General features: G+C 38.6%; 1 protein-coding gene across 8 annotated transcripts in view; it reads left to right on the top strand.

Annotated features, from left to right (window-relative positions):
* EXPH5 (exophilin 5) overlaps window positions 1-21,450 on the top strand; it is a 73,301-nt gene extending 51,851 nt beyond the window's left edge. For 3 of the 8 annotated variants that reach the window (XM_068554097.1, XM_068554100.1, XM_068554099.1), the window contains 3 exons: window positions 3,568-3,613; window positions 10,446-10,581; window positions 13,840-21,450. In XM_068554097.1, the coding sequence (XP_068410198.1) occupies window positions 3,568-3,613; window positions 10,446-10,581; window positions 13,840-19,211 (5,554 nt within the window). In that variant the 3' untranslated portion in view covers window positions 19,212-21,450. The remainder of the gene's footprint in view (window positions 1-3,567; window positions 3,614-10,445; window positions 10,582-13,839) is intronic. The other 5 variants (XM_068554102.1, XM_068554103.1, XM_068554101.1 and 2 more) reach the window with 4 other exon arrangements.
* The last annotated feature ends 809 nt before the right edge of the window (window positions 21,451-22,259 follow it).

Genomic DNA, 22,259 nt, shown 5'->3' with positions numbered 1-22,259 from the left:
AATCCTTCTTTGGAAATTCTCCTTCAGTGATCCTAGGTGTGGTGTCCACAGATAAACAGTAGGATTGTGGTGACAGGAGGGAGAAGCAAGACAAAGGGAGTGGTTCCCAGATGATCTGGTTGATCATTATTAGAATTTCATCAGCATTTTAAAATAATGACAGATAACCAGGCCCCAGCCTTGAGATTCTGATTCAGGCCTGAAGTGGGGCACTTTATTTATTTTTAATTCCCTAGGATATTCGGATGCTCATCCAGGTTTGGGAGCCATGGCGGCAGAGCTTCCTACCCCCATTATGGCAAGGGCCATCAGAATTCCTGGCATGGTACTAATAGCTGAGGTGATAGCTTCTCTTTCATTTATTTATCAAAGTCCTACTCTGGATCAGATACTGTGTTTAGTGCTGGAGATAAAATCATGAAAATAAGGCAAAGTCCCCACCTGGAGGACTTTAGAATCTAGTAGGGAACACCAGATGACTGCGTATGGTTGGACAGAACTCTAGGAAGTGCCGATCACAGCACGATCATCATGGATTTATTCGTATATTCATTATGGCAGTTTTCTGGCAAATGACAGTAAGGATCTTGAAGAAGCGATGCTCTTTAGAAAACACACAAGGATGACCTCTGAGTGACAGCCTGGGTCTGGGTGCATGGTATTCCTACCATGAGAACATTATAGGAGAAGCAGTTAATTCAGACTGTAGGATACAGAAGCATTCCTGGAAAAAGAGAGCCAATTTCTGAAGGACACATAGGACTGAGCTAGGCAATTAAGAGTTAGGAGGTTGTGCTGGGCAGAAAGAATGATACAGCAAAGATGCAGAGACTGGAAAAAAGCAAGAACTCATCTAGGTCATTGAGGTTCAGTGACCAAGTATAAGGCGAGACTGATAAGAGGTGGGGTGGGAGTAGCTGGCAAAGGCCAGAACATAGGAACCTTATACATGCAATGCTAAGGAGCTTGGACTTGATCCTGTAGACAGCAGGGAGCCCTTAATCACTTTTTCTAATAATACCATTCCTTTCCTTATTATATGTATTATATATGTATATGTATTCCTTTATTTTATGTATATATATATATATGTAACAGATAAAATCACCCCCTACCCACTGACCTGGACAAACACTAATTATTTTGGTGTATTTCATGCGTTTGTGCATGTGCATATTGTACATATTTTTTTTCATTAAACAGAGAAGTGACATAATGAGATTTTCATTCTAGAAAAATCACTTTAGCACAGTGGTTCTCAAGCAGGGGCAATTTTGCACCCCGAAAGCCATTTGACAATGTCTAAAGACATTTCTGCTTTTCATAACTGAAGGGTGGGTGCTATTGGCATCTAGTGGGTAGGGGTCAGAGATGTTGCTAAACATCATATAACGCATGTGACAAACCACTACACTGAAGAAATGCCAGTAGTACCAAGGCTGAGAAACTGCCCTACCTATAGCTGGTGAAGTGGGAATATATGTGAGAGATCTTTAAGGTATGGCTCAGTAGGACTTGTAAGCAAATGCAGATGAGATAGCTTTCTATCTCTTGAAATCACCAAGTCCAGAGGACTTTGACCAGCATAGCTTTTGTGATTGCACTGTTGTTTTTATTCACTCTACAAGTGAAAGCCTTTCATATCAGAAACATAAATTAACTTGAAGGCGGGCCTGGAAGTGATCATGGAGACTCTGGGCCTCCAAGCCTCCTGAGCACTATACCCTGCCTGCAACCTAAATCCACACGGCCTTGCACACTGTCAGGGAACATGCATCCTCCCACTCACAGCACACCCTCCCACTCGGTGACACTCTGTCCCAATTGTGCCACCTGCTACCCTCAGAAACTGATTCTTGCCCCTGCTCCCTTCACTCCAAATCAGACCAGGAGCCTGATGAGCTGTTAAGAGTGTTGAGCTGAGCAGGGACACCATGAAGCCAGCAGCTCCACAGGGCTCCGGAAAGAATATTCACAATCTGGACCTCCTCTTGGCTCCAGGCAAATTGAATTACTTGCCAGTTCCCGGCCTCCCTTACTCTCTCACATCTCAGGCTTGTGCCCCTGCTGTTCTTTTCCTCTCATACCTGTTCAACCACCGCCTTCTCTCCCTGTTGCCTTCCCGGTTCATCTCGGCAAGTGCTCACGGGCCCCTCTGCATTTTCAGCATATTTTACCTAAGCCTCTGTATTGTCCTTTTCACATTGTGGCTTGCACTTTGCCTCTTTGTGTATCTAATCTTTCCTATCATAAAGCGTCTCAGAGAACAGGGTCTCTATCTCAGGCATATTTATTTCTTCCAAAGCACTCAGAATAGTGCCTAGCGTGTAGAAGGCTTGCAGCCTCAATAAAGCTGTGTGAAAAGGAAGCATATGAATAAAAACAGTATTTTAACTTCTAAATATTATTAGTATCGAGCTGGTATTTCAGAATAATATGAAAAGAATCCATATTAATTTTAATTTCTGTTTAAATTTTGAGCTAAACTATAAAATACATGTTGGTATCTTTTAAATATAAAATTGTTTGGCCTCCCAGGTCTTATGCTCAACTTTCAAGAACCATGAAGCAACTAGGAGTTTGAATGAAGGAAAACTGCATCTTGCCACTTTCAATTGATCTGACCTAGAGTCTCAGTTTGTTTGATTCTTGATTCCATCTTGCTGTTCTCTTAGCGAAGGAGAGGACTTGATTTCATACAAGAGCTCTGAGTCATTATGGTCTATTAACTCTTAAGCTGCAATTCAGGCAGCACACCCTGGCATAGGATTATAGATTTTAAAAAATCCAAATTTATCTCAATTTTGGACCTATGTCTTTAAAATTTTTCACCTTCTACTGAATTCTAGAGAAGCAACATAAAAGCATAATTGTTCTCCTTCAAGATGATTTCATAATAAATAAGGCATATTTATAAAAATAAGCAGCCTGAAGTCATCTTTATAAGGTTTGCTTTTTTAAAAAATTCCCTTAAGAATTGTTGAGTCTGGTTCTGACTTAACTCTCTCTTTAAAATAAAAATGTACAGAAGCAGAAAATCTGTTTCCCATTTACAAGAAAAGTGTGTGCCATACTGATCAAGAATGAGAGCTCTAGATTCAGTCAGCCTGTGGCCGGCTCTGAGCTCAGCCACTAGGTACCTGGTACAGTGTCTTCTAACTTCTCTGATCTGTAAAATGAGAGTTGTCATAGTATCCACTTGACAAGAGTGATGTATTTAAATGAGATAACATGCCTATAGAGCATGAGAATACTGCCTGACACACAGTGAACACTCAACAAATATAACTGTTTTTGTAATTAAGTCTTCATGCTATGTTCAAGTACAAATCCACTATTATGTAATTTTTCTTGGCTACCTGAGTGACAGAGATGTAAAAAATTGATCCTAAGCAAGAATAGGAAAGTGTTTCTGAAAGATTTTTCAACAGTGCGCTAAGAAATGTCTCCCTGCTAAGCATCAGAAATATATCTTCTCAAGATATCAAGATATATTAGCAAACATGCTATTGGTTTTCCAAAAGTTAGGCACTTCTTCAAAGAAGTTATTTCAAATTCTTTTCACAGATGTGACGACCACATACCTCCTGTGTCTGTGAGGGGAACTGCTTTGGTAAGTAACCAAAGAACTAAAGGTTATGCTGAAGAGCTCAGAATTAATGTAATTCCTGATTGGCTACCTACTTAAATAGAATTCTCACTGGCACAGTTTGAAATTTCCTTGAGAAGCTTAGATTTCTCCTACAGAGTTCAAAGTTTCCCAGCTGTGCTCGGTTTCCAGTTGGCTGTGGTACTAAAATACTCAAACAGCAGGCTCTGCCAGGAGGAGTGAGGCCATTGTGTGTCCACAGAGACCATCGTTAGCATCTCTGATATTGTACCACGTGTCAGTCCTGTACAGCCCTAAAATGCTGGACAGAGGAAGAATTTATTTGGGAATAGCAGAGGAATTGCAATTTGGGGCATGCAAACTGTAGCAAGCGACAGGCAAGTCTGCTGAGGGTTTGGGGTAGGCTGTATTTGGGCAGGGAATGTAAAGAGGGGAGAGTTCAGTTTGAGTCTGTCAAAATCAATGGAAACCAGCTTTGAAAATTTCCAAATAAACTTCAAACCAGTGTGGGTCTGCACTAGACCTATTCTGGGCAAGATCACCATTTGTATTCAAAGAGGAAGCCACTGATAGGTGAGATGCATTTGGACAGAACAGGTTCACATGAGGGGACTGACCCAACAGGACCTCCACTTAAAGGGCTTAAAATTTAAATTTATCTCTGTGTTCACATGCTTATAAGATTGAGAAGCTTTAAGTTTTCTGTTTCTTACTTTTTTGCTCTCATGACTTTTGATCTACACACACGTGTGTCTTCCTGTGTAACTCATATGGTTTGGAGATGAAAGAAAGATGGAGTTTTGGAAGGTACCTAAGAGTGCAGGAGGAAGGTAGAGGCATTTCTCAATTGATGGCCCTTAGTACTAATATCTACCTTTCTCTCTCTTCTTTTTTCAAAAAGCATAGGATAGAATTCTGGTGAGGAGTGCATATAAACAGAGGTCTTTACTTCACAAACAAAAGTGAGCCTCCTTTCTTCTTCAGAGTAATGCTACTTCTTTCTAGATAACATTGAGCCCTATCTCTCTCCTTTATATGTTTGAGCCCCAACCATGACGCCAGCAGCAGCAGCTGCTACATTCTGATGGAGAACTTGCTATCATCCGGGTACTTGACATGGGTCACTTCATTTAATCCCCAGAGGTAATCTATGAAGTAGGTACAGAAGCGCAACTAAGAGTTTGCATGCCACAACTAAAAGATCCCATGTACCACAACTAAGACTCAGAGCAGCCAAATAAATAAATAAATATTTTTTTTAAAAAGAGAGAGAGAGAAGGAAGCTGCTATTTATACATTTACATTAGGGACTTCCCTGGTGGCGCAGTGGTTAGGAATCTGCCTGCCAATGCAGGGGACATGGGTTTGATCTCTGGTCCGGGAAGATCCCACATGCTGCAGAGCAACTAAGCCCATGCGCCACAACTATTGAGCCTGTGCTCTAGAGCCCACATGCCACAACTACTGAAGCCCGCGCGCCTAGAGCCCCGTGCTCTGCAACAAAGAGAAGCCACTGCAATGAGAAGCCCACGCACCACAATGAAGAGTAACCCCCGCTCGGCGCAACTAGAGAAAGCCCGCGCACAGCAACGAAGACTCAATGCAGCCAAAAATAAATAAATAAATAAATAAATAAATATACATTTACATCAGCTTAAAAGAAGCAAAGGGTTTCAGAAAACAGAATTTTTAGAGCTAGAAAGTGTGAAAGAATTTCAGTCTAAAATGGAACCAGAGGATACATTGCATAAAATGGAAAATCTCACACATGTTCCCTGAGGAAGACAAAACTTAAGGACCGAGAGACTGATTTCCCATAAATGCCTGATTTACAGAAAACTGATAATAATATTGGAATTTTCTTAAATGACAGGGAATTGCTCAGGGGTTGCCTCCTATCAACCTTGCAAAGTTTTGCTTATGGTTTCCAGAGGCATGAACAAAAATGACCCGGGTCAGGTTGGCCTCACAAAATAAGCTGAATTGAGCTTTGTTTGTATTACTGGACTGGTTTTGTCTGCTCAGGAAATTTTCAAAGCTGGTCTCCATTTGTTTGTTTGTTTTTAACATCTTTATTGGAGTATAATTGCTTTACAATGGTGTGTTAGTTTCTGCTTTATAACAAAGTGAATCAGCTATACATATATACATATATCCCCATATCCCCTCCCTCTTGCGTCTCCCTCCCACCCTCCCTATCCCACCCCTCTAGGTGGTCACAAAGCATGAGCTGATCTCCCTGTGCTCTGTGGCTGCTTCCCACTAGCTATCTATTTTCCATTTGGTAGTGTATATAAGTCTGTTTTAACAGACTCGAATTGAACTCTCCCCTCTTTACATTCCCTGCCCAAACACAGCCTATCCCAAACCGTCAGCAGAATTGCCTGCAGCTCGCTACAGTTTGTGTGTCCCAAATTGCAAGTCCTCTGCTATTGCTAAATAAACTCATCGCTCTATCTTGCCTCAGTTTACCCTTTTATTTAGGTTGACAAGAGAAACTTAGAGATTTTCTAGCTCAGAGTTTCTCTCCACTTGAGCACTTCTGATATGTTGGGCTGAATAATTCTTTGTTGTGGGGTCTCTCCTGTGTACTGTGGGATGTTTAGTGGCATCTTCTAGGATGCCAATAGTTCTCCTCCACTAAATTGTGACAATCAAAACTATCTCCAGAAATTGCCAAATGTTCCATGAGAGGCAAATTGACCCCAGTTGAGAACCATCTCCTTAAAGGCGAGGAATCCAAAATCAAAGTAGCCGCCATCTCTGAGAACAGACAAACTGTATGGCCTTGGCCACTTGGTCACTCCTTATTTCTGAACAAATTCTGGCTGGGTCTGCTCTTAGATGATATGCCAGCTCTGTACCCCTAGAAATATACCTCCAATGTGGCATAACCAGACTAGGCTGGTGTGAGCTCCCTGAGGCTGGGACTATGCCTGCTTACCTGTGTATCCCCACTTCCTGGCACAACGTGAGTACTCAGAAACTGAAAGAAGAAATGAATGTGTGGTTTTAAGCCACGAGGTGCAATGCTGGATTTGACCTTTGCAGGAAAACAGATGCAGAATAAATTCAAGAACACCTTGAAAAATTAACTTGTTGACTTTATCAAGGCATTTGATAACATCCGTGAGCTTAGGCTTCAGTTCCAACAGCTGTTCTACAGGTTTGGCTGCCCTAGAAGTTCTCAGATAGTCTGAGGTTACTCTGTGACAGAGATTTGTTTGTCTCATCATGTCAGAATTGCAGATGTTATCAGTAGAGTGAATTGGGGTTGGAAAAATGGCCTTATTTTGCTCAGCATATTCTGTGTACCATGTTTAAGAATGTAACGGAGACCCTAAAGCCAGCATTTTGAGACTCTGGCCTCTAATCCTGTAGGACACTTTTCTAACTCATTGCGCTACGAGCACCTGCAGGAGTCCTCCAGGAAATTCTCTGTAACCACAGAAGACTAGTAATGGCTAACTATGTGGAATTACTAAGTGCTAGACACCATTCTAAAGTGTTTTACAACTATTAATTCATTTAATCCTCGCAGCAACACTATGAGATGAGGAGTATTGTTGTTGCGTTGTTGTCTTTTTTTTTTCATTATTCCAAGAAAGAAACTAAGGTACAGAACAGAAACGTTAAGCAACTTGCCCAAAGTTGTACAGCTTTTAAGAGAGAGAACCAGGATTTGGACTTCAGTATTCATGTGCTTAACCATTATGCTTTCCTACCTCAGACATGCTATATTGAGTCAATATTGTAAATATTCAGTGTCTCAATTTCTGTAATAATCTTCACTAAAAATCTTATATATGTAATTTTCTACCTTGGTATATTGAAAATCAATCCATACTGTGTGCGTGGAGGGTATGGAATGTTTAAAGCAAGGTTCCTGTCTTCAGAGAGTTTACCACCTAATTGAAGAAATGTACATCAGTAAAATAAAAATACAAAGCAGTGTAGTGGAGAAAATAGGATTAGAGATCAGACCATATGAGTATCAGTAGCCAGTGTCACCTTTTATTATTCCTGTGACTTGAGTAAGGTACTTAACTGAGACTCAGTTTTTTCATCTGCAAAGTGGGAATGAAAATCCCTACCTATTTCACAAGTTTGTTCCAAGGATCAAATGAGAGAAGATATTTTTAAAGTATATTGAAAACTGAATAAATGAGTAATTTTGTTCAAATATAAGATAGTATCAAAAGAGTGTACAAAAATGTGTTGGAGAAGTTCAGAAGTGGGAAATATTATTGTGGGAAGCATCGTCTTTGAATTCAGTAAATATGAGTCAATCTCTTAAATACTGATGCTATGCAAGGTGCTCAGGATACAAAGTAGAATACTATGCTTTCCTAGTTATTTTAGAATTTGGTCCACTTCCAGGGTTTTATTCATGTGTCTGTGAATCCCTGGTTTCCTAGATCAGAGCCGGGATTAGAATGTGTGAGAGGGTAGGGGAGGAAGGGTAGAAGTCGAGTGATAAAGTAAAAGTGGAGAGAATGTAAACAACTTTGATATGAAATAAAAGGTATAATACCAGAGGTGCATAAAAGATACTGTGGTAATTAATTATTCCTGCAAGAATTGGAGAAGGACTAACAGAGAGGGTGATAGAGGAACTGGACTCCGAAGGATGAGCTGATATTTTCCAGAAGAAGGGGAGGAAGAGCGAAGATCAGGAGCAGAGACACGGAGTCCTCAGAAGAAGTGCACAGCATTTTAGAGGACTGTGTGTAGGGACCTTGGAGCATGGGGATTAAAGCTAGTTGGGGAAGAAAGGCTTAAATCAAAAATTGGAAAAGGATTTTGACACTATTTTGCTGCACGGAGGAGTTTGGGCCTCATCCTCTAGGCCAGGTATGGGAAATAGGCTTCATCTTTTATGATAACGTTATGGCACAGAATATTCTTTGGAGGAAGATTCGGAGTCCAAGACTGACCCCTGACTGAGGATCTGTGTGTGCTCAGAGCCGCAGAAGGATATACCTCTCTTAGCCATATAATATCTCCATGTGTTGGAAACATCCTTAATATGTTAGGTGAATAGGGGTGGCCTTAAAGCAGAAGATCTGTGCAGAAATATAAACCAAGGATGTTATATTCACGGTCTCTTGGTAGAAATCCTTCCCACCTAGAGAGGTTCATCTCTTCACCTGAGTGTTCAGTTCATGCACTTTTCATTTCATTATAAATTCATTATAAAGGAATGTGATCCAGGAGGCCAAAAAGAATGTACTCTGGTCTACATAGAGGAAATCTGAAGTTTATTTGAATGTTAAAATGGTTGGGAGACAATGATGATTACTATTCTCTTAAATGTATCTACTCTGCACCAACTACCAAAACTGCAGGTTTGGGAAGAATGGGCTTATAAGGTTCATGGCTAATTGTTAGTAGCACAAGTAAAGACTTGGAGAGACAGTAGGTAGGACACGAAAGAGAACACCTCGATGCACTGTAGAGAGAAAAGTGTAACTGTAACTGATCTGATTTTTCAAATGATTAGTTTCTAGTTTTATTACCTGCAATTGGTATATCCCTATAGTTATATTGTGCTTCTAATATTTGTTTACTTCTGAATTTAACATAAGTGTGTTAAATTATATCCAATAGCCAATAAATTATCATTGGATTATTTTTCTTATTACTAAATCTCCTCTGTATGTATTCAATTATGGCTTGCCCATAGAACTGAAAATGACAAGTCAATGAAATTTGGGCAGGGCTTCTGTAAGACATAACTGACCTAGATCCTGAGAAAGAAAACAGGTATAAAAATACTAGATTATGACGAATGCAAGGATTAAGAGAACCTAGCCTTTAGAATTGGACAGACCTGTGTTGGAGAAGTTAAAAAGCTGGCACTTTAGGAAGATTAGAGATTTGGCCTTCAGCATTCAAGATGAGATTAAATGTGATAGTGAATATCAAATGAAAAGAGAAAAACTGGGGAAGAGAAGGATTCAGGCGGCAAGGACTGGGTAGAAAGTGAACTGAAAATAAAGCAATTGGAATGGGAAGTGGCCTTGTGCAGGGGTGCAGGCAGGATGAGTTAAAGTGGAGTCATGAGTGGCAGAGCCAGTTTGACAGAGGAAATGCAAATGGAGTTTTGGCAAAAGGAAGTGGAGGTGTGGGAGTGGATCATTCCCCAAGGTTATAAAGACAAATTAAAACTTAAAAGTAGAGCAGTTGATGGATTTAATGAAATCAAGATAAAATTTGCTAGTAAAGAACTCTACATCATTCTCCTAAATCCTATAAAACTAGCAAAGGTTTAAAAAAAATTATAAGGTCATGCTTTTCAGCGCCTTTTTTTCAGAATGATTAATCAGTTCCTTATGTGTATCTGGGAGGTTCTACCATTCTACATGATCTCCGTGGATAGAAATACTTTTTTTCCCTAAATCCATCAAGTTTACAAATCTTAAGATCTACCACAAGTTTCAGCTAACCGCGTCTTGAGAGAAAATAGGTACAGTGTTAAGAAATCTAAAATTACAGCCACTGGGGCCAGAGAGACAACATTCCCCACTCAAGAGAGGTCAATTTCTTTCTTATTTTCCAGGAACCTCCTTAAGATTTTTGTAGTGCTATGTAAATTTGTAGGAATCTTTTGCAGGGAAAGGCTCATACTAAAAGGAATTAATGTAGGTATGGAGAAGTTTGTGATCACTTGCAAACTGCAAAAACAACAAAACATTACAACTAGAGAAATAAATGTTAGGAAAATTTATTTGCTGTCCTTAGACTAGGACTTTGAAGCTTGGGACATTTTTGTGGGAACATGTTGGCTGGGGAAGGTCCATAAATAATATTACATTTTCTATTTTAAAATTAGCAGTCAAAAATATACAATTCACCTCTGGAAAATCAACCCATTGACAGTGCATTTGTCCCCAAGCCAGCAGGCATGAGGGAGGGAAGTAGCATGCCTCCGTGGGATGTTTCACTGATAGAGGATGAGTTTTTCCAAGGTAAGTCTATGCATTGAATTGCCTTTGGAATTCCCAGTACTAAAGGAAAGCAAATAATAATTACAGTCTGTATTAAAGTGCTCAAAATGTATCAAACCCTGTACTTTATTTTTGAAGTCTCTCTTGTTTACCTTACCTGAAGAGGATGTGGTTACATGCTATCAACACAAATATTAAAGAATCTTTTTTTTAAAATTAGTTAATTAATTTATTTATTTTTTGCTGTGTTGGGTCTTTGTTGCTCTGTGCACGCTTTCTCTAGTTGTGGTGAGCGGGGGCTACTCTTCATTATGGTGCGCGGGCTTCTCATTGCGGTGGCTTCTCTTGTTGCGGAGTATGGGCTCTAGGCGTGCGGGCTTCAGTAGCTGTGGCTCGCGGGCTCTAGAGCACAGGCTCAGTAGTTGTGGCGCATGGGCTTAGTTGCTCCGCGGCATGTGGGATCTTCTCAGGCCAGGGCTCGAACCCTTGTGCCCTGCATTGGCAGGCAGATTCCTAACCACTGTGCCGCCAGGGAAGTCCCTAAAGAATCTTATATTTAAATATAATCTAAGCAAATATTCTTGGATCAGGGCCTGATAAATCTATGGAATGGTAATAATGTTTAATATTTAAACTCAGGTAAAAAGGAAAAAATATGTCTTTAGGAAATATATCTATAAAGTTTACTGTCCTTAATAGACTTTTATTGTTCCTGATTAGGACCTAAATGCACTGTGATGAAATCTGATTGTTGTTAAACAATTAACCTTGTACAATAGATAACAATAAAGACTAAAACAGGTTCCAAAAGTACTATATACACATGGACCTTATTATACAAGCATAGCTCACCTTGACATAGTTTATTCTATATAAAATAAGCCTAGCCATTTGAAAAGTGAAGTCTGAAATCATTCACTAGCTTCACCTTGAGGAACTAAATTCAATTTGCAAGGGCAATGATGTCACCTCAGCCCTATAGTTAGGACAGGTGGTGTGGTCATTGAGAGACATCCAGCTGGTTGGTTAACTCCTTTCAGTAAGATGGTTACTGGCAGAGAACTTGCTTCAGAGAAAAGAGACCCAGAGGAAAACTTCTGTTCCAAAACAAAGGTTTTGCTAGTAGAGGAGAACTACTTTTTATGAAGTGAAAAAAAAAAATGACTTGACCTCTCTGAAAATAAAAAGGAGAAGCAGAACAGGAATTTTTTTGACCTCAAGAGTAGTGAGTCAAATAGCAGTATTAATTTGGGAATCAAAGTGACTTTGAATAATTTAAAGTCCTGTGATACTGATGTTAAGAGTGGTTATCTCTGGGAAGTAGGACTCCAGGTGATTTTACGTCTTTTGTTATACTTTCCTGTATTTACCATATATTGCTTTTGTAGTCAGCAAAAGACTTTATTTAAGGAGGAAGAAAAAACTATGAACAGCTTGAAAGGGAGAACAGAAATCAACAGATTTCATTATAATTTGCTTTAAAGACAGATTTATGTAGTTTTCTTTTCTTTTTGCCCTGCCTTATATTTTGGCATTGCTTGATTATTTTATTTGTGGATGTAGGAAATAAATTATTTCAGGGACAGGAGAAAAATAACTTTTTTCATTAAAACATTGACGAATGTTTTCCCTGAAGAATTCCTTAGTTACAGATCTTTAATGCTCAAGACTAGTTCTTTTGCTGGCTATGCGAACTTAATAGTACCAACTTACAAATAAAATAGCGTAGGGAAAATTCAGAGCAGATATCAAAAACCCCTTCAGCACCTGACCTAACATAATTGGTATATTATAAGCAGGTCTCACGTACATTCACTCAGATACCGATATACCTCACTTTCCCTGTCATTGAAGAGTTAAAATTACAATTTTTAATGACAAATAATTTTAAGTAACCAAAGAGAGTGCACCATTTTATGTAACTCAGAAGGATAGATTTCTGTAAGCCAAAAAGTTCTTCAGCAATTTAAATAATCCCATAACTTATTTCTCATGTCAGATTTTATTTTTTTAATGAACATTTCTTCAAAAAATACACAATCTACTCATATTTATTGTAACATGAATATGATAAAATATATCTATTACAAGGTGGGTCTTAGAGCATCTTAAAAGCTTAAAAGGTAAGAATTCTATTTAAATTCTAACAGGTTTTTATTGAGGAAAAGATGTTGAATATGATTCAATAAACAGTTCAAGGAAATACCAATCAGCTGAAAATATCCTGTGACTTTTCTGAGATCACAGAGACTGTGGTCCTAGTAAGCATGAGCCCTGGGTCTTGGGTTGGCCCAGGTCCTCAGAATTACAGGGAGGTCACTGGGGCCTGACTTAGACACCACTCTCTGACCTTCTTACTGAGAGAAAAGTAAACATTGTTTGCCAACAGCAACTTCACATCCTTGTAACATTATGAGCTCATAGTGAAATCATCTTTAGTTCATTAAAAGAAAAAATGAAAAGTGAACTTTTATGGCACAGTGGTTACGTGTGTGGACTCAGGAGACAGGCTGCCTGGATCCACTTACTAGCTTGTGTGACCTAGGCAACTTAATCTCTTCGTGCCTCAGTTTCCTCTTTATAAAATGAGAATAGTAACAGTACCAAACTTACAAGGTTATATGAGGATTTAATGAGTTAATCTATTTAGTGCTTAGAACTGTACCTGACAGACACATAGAAAGTGTTATATGTTATGAGTGCTAATGGGCCATAATTTTTCCAGGAAAAGCAATCTACCATTAGCATATCACTTAACAAAATTTTATAGAACTTAAAATTTTATATATTGCTCAAATCCATCCAAATAAGTATGTTAATAAATTGGGTGCTAAACTTTTGGCAGTAATGTGCAACTAAGTACAACTAAGAACTCACATGTTATTTACAGACTTTCATATCTTTTACAATCCCCTGAGGTAAACATAATTGGAAACATTATAGCTACCTAGTGACACAAAAGGCTCACTAGAAACCATGATTAAAATTTACTGTTAGGGGAAAAAAATGAGGCTGTTGTGTTCTTAAGGCATTTTTGAAGGTCAACTTTGAAAATGTGTGATTTGAAAAAGTGTGAAAATGAAAAAGAAACTTCCATTACAGGCTTGTAAAAGTCAAACTATCTTAAAGACATAATCAAAATTAATGTCATAACATTTATGGTGATATGATCTAAAAATTATAAGGGATTATGTTTCTTCAAGCGGGGCCTTCAACAACTCAAAATATTATTAGACTGTAAAATCTTATGCAAAAAAATGATGCATATTCTCCTTTAAGTTTTAGATGATTTGGATGGAAAACTGGCTCAGGAACAGTCTCCAAGCTCATTGAATTCCAGAACACCTCTCAACTATGGATCAAGAACACAGTTCAGTCGTTTTTACTCCTGTGGGAATAAACACCGTAATATCACAGCAAGGCACAAAAATTGCTGTAATGAAACTTCTAATATGTCTATCTATGACGTCTTAAGACCAGGGACCCCTAAGGAAGGTTTTAAAACCTTTTCTCCTAGAACAAGGACAATCTGTGATATGTACAAGACAAGGGAACCCAGAGTCTTAAAAGAAGATAATGTGCAAAAGAATATTTTTGGTTGTACTTCTCTGTATTTTGACAGCAGACAACGATCAGCCTCACCAGCTACAGGGTATTTCACAGCAAGAAGCTTACCTTTTTCAGCCACAACTCAGAACAATACTGGATTTATACCACCAAGCCACCAACAGAGCCCAAAAAGAACTCCTTTATCATCTATCATATGGAATAGATCAGATTCCTCTAGAGATAGGCAGAACCAGGAAGAGTTCCTGAGGACACCATCACCAATGGAAGTTGACCCTGCTGACCAGTATATGTATCCCAGGTGTTTTCAGGAGAATAGGAGATATGAATTTTACCATTCACAGAATGTTTCCCAAAGTGTTGATTTAAATGCCCCCATGAATAATGCAATGAGTCCTGACCCATTTGAGAACTCAGAGAATATGCCGTTCTACCATGAAGATAACCCATTTACTAGGTCTTTCCTTAGCAATACCTTTGGATGGAGCAGGGAACAGAGGTTTGGACAAAGTCCTTTTTGGGGCCAACAGGAAGAACATTCTTCCTGGTCGGACTTTCATCAAAACAGGAAACCATTCACTTCTTCTGACAGAGACTTTGAAATGATCTCCATTGAAGCAAATAGTGCATTTTTATCTGGTCATGGTCATAGTGTTCCTTCTCAACACTGGGGGCCATTTTCTCCTAGGTACAGAACAAATACTTCCAGAAACCAAGAGAAGCCACATCCCTCACAGTTTGATTCACAGGCATCCACACTGGAGAGCATGGAGGTGTCACAAGTTAATAGGAACCAGTCTACTCATTTCAGCGCACCAAATGTTTGCTCCATGTCTGGTTCAAGCTATCACATCAAATCTGGTGGGTTAGAATGTCAACAGGACAGTTCTCCTATGGAACTACATATAAACAGAGAACCTTACCCATTTGGAATTACTCAAACTCTAGCATCCTCATTCAAAACTACCTTCCCACAGATTCCTGATGACAGAGGGAATCCTCAGAGTCCCAGCTTTCAGAATCCCACAGTCACTTTGCAGAAAATTAAGCCTGCTTCTCTTCCAAACAGAAACTATACAGAAGTTACTGGGACCAACAGTGATTCAGTTGATTCTCCATCTCTGACTGAAAGCCAACCCAATATCTTGGTCACAGAAGTGAATAATGAGAAAAACTTGAATGGAACTGTTTTGGAAAAAGACAAACAACTAAACAAGATAGACCAGACAAACATGACAGGTGAAATACCCCAACTTGTTTCACAGACAGTAATTTCTAACCCTTTACCTGATTTTCAAAACCTCCTCTCCCAGGACTCAGCCAAGAGCAACAGATTTGTTTTTAATGCATCTATGACAATAAGTTCAAAAAGTTTGCCTGGAGTCATTTCCAGGAGAGATATCTCCAAAATTCATAAAGCCGATGAACTAAAAAAAGATAAGAGTTATACTGGGAACAGAAAACTTGGCTCAGCAACTTCCCTTCCTTTCATTCAGGAAAGCAGAACAACATCACCTTTTCTCAGCCCAAATCAAGGTTGTCACCAGGAATTAACAGAAAGAAATAAAGATATTTCAAGCATTATTAAAAATAACCACGGGAGTCCTGAACGTACTGATAATCAAAATGCACAGTCTCCAGAAAAGCCTGCTGCTTTAGATACCAAGGAAGAACAATGTACCACAACTTATTCTACCAACTGTAGCAAGTCACCTGCCGACCACAATATGCCATGTGATTCTTCAGATCTGTCATCAGGTACACTACCAGATTCCTCACCATCAAATGATTCTTGCCTTGATGCTCTGGTGATTCCTTCTCCTACAGGGTTCTCCTGGAAATGTCCTTCAAGCAAAGATCTGTCTCTGGGAGAAAGAGAAGAAAAAGACAATGATTGCAAGAACCAAAATAGTCAATTTTCCCTAAGCCACTCAGAAAACCAAAAGAGTAATGTTTATTGTATGCCTGTACATAATGAAGTGGGTGATGTTGTCAAATGCCATTCACATCCTCCTTTCAGGGATGGAAAGGGAAAAGGAAAAATAAGACGACGTATATCCTATACCGAAAAATTAAGCAAAACGGAAAGTAGATCAATACCTACAAGTGACAGCAGTAACCTCATTGAGGGAACTGAAAGCAATTCCAAGCCTCCTGAGCTTCACGCAATTTACTGTACCTTACCAAGAAAATCAGCCAGTTTTCTCATCAATAACAGGAAGTCTGAAAGTAAGATAATGCCTTCTTCGTTTAGGAATGAGCCACTTGCATTCCAAATCAAAAATGATGTGGAAGATCCAGTAGGGAAGTACACATCAAACAAATTCAGTCCCAGTTCTTGTGAGTCAGAGAGCAAATGTTCCAGAGTAGTTTCAGACTCAGTCTCAGTACCACCTGAAGCCACAGAGGGGATGACAAATATGACAAACTTTGGATCTGCTTCTGTTAGAAAAGGACCACTTCAAGTCCTCATCAAGAGGGCTGTGTCATGTCCCTCAGGGGTGCCATATGCCTCAACTGGAAGAGATGAAAGAGATGAAGGTTTAGTCTCAGGTACAGATGCTTCTACTATAACAGTAAAGCCTTGGGAGAGACTCATTAACCCTCTGGGAAGTGACTCATCTGTTCGGGAGTGTTCTTTAAGCAACAGACACCACCAGAAGGAATACTTTCAAGAATGCACTGAAAAGAATGGTAGAATTTCTGCCTCCAGGACAGGTATGTTTTCCCATCCAAATGAACACCCTTTACCTTTTTCTGCAGATTTGTCAGGCAAAGAAAGTGGGAAAACATTACATAAATTTAAGACTACTAGTATGTTTTCTGTTTCTGGTGATGAAGATAATGTGAAATGTCTTGAGGTGATTTCAATATATTATACTCTACCAAGGAAACACAGCAAAAAATTCTGTAACCTGCTTCAAAAGTATACACAAAATATCGATTCACTTACAGAATCAACTAAAGTGGGGACTAAAACATCTCCTAATGCTTTAGAAAAAGACAAACTAAATTGTTCTACACAAGAGCAGTCAGGAACACCTTCATCTAAAGATCTAAAGATGCAGGTCAGCTCTGCTCAGGAGAACAGCCATCTTTCTCATACCACTGAAAATATGACTGGTTTACAATTACCGAGTTTTGGGTCCTCAGAACCTACATTACAGGAAGTTGCTTCTATTGAAGCAGATGTTTCTCTTCATAAAGGAGAACCTAAATCTAGAGAGATTTCCCCACACAACTTAGCTAAAACACCTTTATGTGATTCACAAAGCGAAAAAGAGAAAGGGAAAAAATTGCGAAGTGAAACCCTGTATACTTCACCAATGCTTCAGGAAAAAAAAGTTACAAGAGAGAAATCTGAAAACTGTCAGCAATCCATTAAATCAGGTAACAATGATTTTTCTAACCTCCCAGCCAATTCAGAAGAGAATGTTGAAAATTCCCAAATCATTAGAAGTTCTGGGGAGTGTACAAGTAGTGCTATAGCCATTACAGCTACTGGAAGTCTTCAGAAAGATATAACAGGCATAGCTATAGATGATAGCGCCAATGGATTGCAGCCTGGGGAAGTAAGAGGGGAAATTAGAAAAGATTTCCCAAAAAGCCCTGATAAGCCACTTTCTGACTCAGAAAGCCAAGTCTTTGCTCTTACTCCAGCCTTGCATAAACTACAGCTTGATGAGAAGACTTGTTCAAGTGAACAAGATTTAGACAGTTTGCAGTCTGAACCCAGAGAACTACCTCAAAGAAGTCAGGAGGTAAATATGACAGAGAGCAAGGCTAAAGATGAGATGCAGGAGTTGGCATGGAATCAACCTTCACTTCCTGAAGGAAGTAATAAAAGTAAAAAAAGCTTGGATGACCTAGAAAAAGGGAAAAACAGATCTTCAGTTAAACACAGATTGGCAGTTATGTCCAAAGCAAGCAGAAAATTTCCAGCTGAAGATTTATACCCCAGAAGACATGTAACTATCTTTCCTCAAAGTGGGAACAGTTCTGGCTTTAGCACCTTATCCCTTGGCACACCAGAGTGCAACCCACACTCCCCTGTGCCTACTTTAAAGTCCACAGATGAAAGCAGGTTAAGTAATGATGGAGTAAACGTGGAGAAATCCGAGGACCCTCTCCAGGTTACTGCAATAACCAACAGAGAAACTTCTACACACTTAAGCAACCAGAAGTCTAACAACATTTCACAGCCATATCAAAACGAGTTTAAAAAAATCTCAGAATCACAACTAAAGTATGAGAATTCTAAGGATGTAACAGTAGCTCAGATTTTGGAAAGAGAGTCAGAAGCCCTGGCCCAACCCTCATTGATCAGCCTCAGGGAAGCAGACTTCCCTGACCATCGGAGGGGGCTGAACCCTCCTTTTCAATTGGAGCCTGCAGAGAAATCTACAGTAAGCATGCCACTGGCCAGTTTTCAGCAACAACAAAGGAGTGCTTCATCTCTGGAGTGGGAACCTGAGCCACACCCCTATCATTCAAAGAGTTTAAAAAGCATCCATGTGCACAGTGCTCTACTACAAAAAAGTCACCCTCCAAAAGTCAGAGAGCGTCATTTTTCTGAAAGTACTTCTATTGACAATGCCCTGAGTCAACGGACCCTTGGGAATGAATTCTCTAACAACAGTGGGTACAGTCGAAGATTCAAATCTTTTTCTGAACTTCCCTCCTGTGATGAAAATGAAAGTTGGGCTTTGTACAACAGCAGGCCAAAAATGGGTCCTAGGTCTGCAACATCTATATCCAGACCTATTGACTATGGGATATTTGGGAAAGAACAACAACTGGCTTTCTTGGCGAATGTAAAGAGGTCACTCACACAAGGAAGATTATGGAAACCAAGTTTTCTTAAGAACCCTGGCTTCCTGAAAGATGATGTAGTTAACACTGCTAACCCAACAGAGTCATCAAGTTCTAATTCTCCTAGTAATCAGACGCCAGAAGATGGCTTATCTCTAAGTGCACCACTTAATATCTATGAAGATGATCCAGTAGACTCAGATTGTGACACAGACACAACCACGGATGACGAATACTACCTGGATGAAAATGACAAAGAGTCAGAACTGTGAGGCTTTTTCTATAAAATGTATAACCTTTTCACCAAAAGTTTGTAATGTAAATAAAGTGCAAATATGTATGTCTACGGAAAGGACAGATATTAGAAAAAAAAATCTAGTCTGGGCAGTTCCTGCTCTGAAATAATCCAAATTCTCTTTTTTTCCCCCTCCACACCCTATATATAGACTTCCTGAACTCTAGAGCAATGAATTCTTGTTTAGAGGGATTCTCTGCTGTTTTCTTCCTCTGTATATGTCCTTGGCCTGCTGCCACTCAGCCCAAACTTAATCTCTAATTCACTGTCCGGTTTTGGTTTTCTGCTCTATTTTCCCCCTAACTTTCTTATACCTTTCATGGTGATTTACAAATTTAATATCCCAGCACAACAGCAAAACTCTGTCTTGCCTCTTCCTTGCCTTATATTCATGGCATTAAATAAAATGTCGGGTGATAACAATGGAGTAAGTATTATTATCCTGTCTGACTCATCAACATTTAGGAGGTTTAGAGTTTGGGTTTTTTGGGTTTTTTTTTCTTTTGAACAAAGATAAGGGGATTTCTATAAGGACATCCTGTTTTACCCATAGTAGAGCCAGGGAGACACATATTTGAAGTGCTTGTTGAGATAATAGGTGAAGAGGTGAATCCCTAGTAAGCCAAAGAACATTAGTACTCCTAGGAATTCCTTTGAAATAGTTTCTAGGATGGTACAGAGGCTGGCTTAGCCACAAAATTTCTGCTTAGGAAGGGAACATAACTGAGGGGTAGAGATAAGCAGACATCCCTTCATGAGACTGACATCCTTACTGCAGCTCTCTCAGCAACTGTTCCTTTTTTTTTCCATTTCTCCAGAACCATCCATTTAAAAATTTTCTTTATTTGCAGGATAGAACACTTTTTTCCATGTGAGACATTTTAGTTGCAAGTGGTAGCCTTGGTCAAGTCCCTAAAGTACTACCAAGTCAGATCTGACACCTTGGGGTTCACAGGCTTCTTTGCCAGATCATTTACCAGACCCTTGGAAATTAGAAGGCAGAGCTTCTAAGGGTTCGTCACTATGATTCCTTCAATAATTTATCTAGACTAAATAACTTGTCACACCCACTGATAACTTGGTTTTCCTAACTCTTTATTTGCCATGTGGAACTTCTGGGGTTTTCTCTCCTCCTAATCAGCATAAAGACCAATAAATAGGTGGCAGTGAAGCTAATCTGCTAGAACTACAGAAATCATGCCATCCTGGATCTTAGTACTGTGAGGGTCAACATGAATGGATTTCATCTTGTTTGGTTTATATTTGCTTCCTGGCCTCATTTTAGTTTCCATTTTTCTCACCTAGTCTATTTCATCCATATAAATTAAGGATAATGGTAGGTGTTGGGGAAGTATACAGAAATTTGGAACTGATAGCAATGCAAGAAAGGACTATATAATTATTATCCTCCTAACCATTGCCTTGCCTAGAAGCAAAATGCCAGAGCTAGTTTGCATTGTTCCCATGAAACTCAAAACTAAGGAAAATGAGGTAATTACATGAAAGCTATTTCTTCAATCTATAAATTGTCTTAAACTTCAAGCTCTGGCCAATCCTGACCTCAGAGAGACTGATAGTAGAATTCTAAATCAACTGTTCTAAACATTTCCATTCAAATTTGTATGGTGAAGAATAAATAACAGTTTATTCTTTGTTTCATGTATGTTTGTAAATTCTACCTTCCTTTTTCTATTTATCTGATTATTTAAATAAAATTCATAAACCATGACCTATGTTTTCTATTTAATTTTAAAATATTTGCAGTTTTTAATATTAAGATTCTTGGTTTTTTAAATGATCATTTACCGATCTATTTTGGTAAATATTCTGAGTCTACACATATGTTACAAAAGGTGAGATGAAGTTAGCTTATTTTTCACTGAATTTAGCCTATATCAACAGGTAAGTTAAGGTCAGGCTAAACAACTACTTCGGGACCCTGATTCTCTGTACTAGAATCTACCATCTGAATTCAAAGGTCATTGATGGCCAATGCTCACTTGCACTATTGGTAATGTTTGCTTGTTGGTCTGGCTCAAAAATCAAGCAAACAGAAAATTCATGAAAATAGCACCTTCTATAATTTTATACCTTTATAAAACACTTCGTTAGAGAAGTATAGCAAATGTCTATGTATTTTAACATACAAACTGCTTTTTAATATTCATTTTTGGTATAGCTATAGTAATTTATAATAGTCATTTTTATACTCATAACTCGTTTTCTAAAATATATAATCATGATTAAAGTAAATAGTCACATAAATGGAGTAAATAATGAGGGAATCAATACTAATAAGTACCTGGTAAATTATTAACTTGTTTAAATAATAGACTTCTATAGCCATAAATTTTACATGTAAAGTCCATTTAAAATAGGACTTAATGAGATTATTTTAATTTTTAGAGACTTCCCTCTAAATAATTTACCCCCTTATATTGTAAATACATCGCTGTTAATAAAACTCCAACTGCTACTAACAAGGTTTTGGCTGATGATAGGCTAATAAGAGCTGCTTTGTGTAGAAGGTACATGTGTGCCTGTACTTGAGGTGGTGAAATAAAGTCCACTTACGTTATGGTAAAGCTAGGTATCAAACTGGAATATCCACACCTCCATAAAAGTAATATACTCCATTGAATGCCAGAGGGTTAAAGAGGCCTTATTGCTAAGAGTTTATTGTTAATAATAGTAATAATGCTTCAGAATAACCCATTTAAATGTACAGTGTAAATATGTAAATATTTTACTTTGCGGCTCTTTGTGACTGGCACTTCTGTGTTTCTGAAACATGTAATAAGCCTTAAGCACTTTTGTTTAAAATGTTCTCAAATAATCCTTTTATGTACTTGTTCTCAAACCTGTTCTCTAGATATGAAATGTGTTACAAGACAAGGTACAAATTTGAAACAATGCCTGTGTTGAAATAAATGATTTAAATAGATGCATTATTTGACTTGGTTTTTATTCCCATCCTCAAATGATTATTTTTAAGTGTGAAAGTTTCAGGAAGAATACAAAAAAG

Source organism: Eschrichtius robustus, chromosome 11 (assembly GCF_028021215.1).
Source record: "Eschrichtius robustus isolate mEscRob2 chromosome 11, mEscRob2.pri, whole genome shotgun sequence".
Lineage (NCBI taxonomy): Eukaryota > Metazoa > Chordata > Mammalia > Artiodactyla > Eschrichtiidae > Eschrichtius > Eschrichtius robustus.
This window is presented reverse-complemented; position numbering and strand designations above follow the sequence as displayed.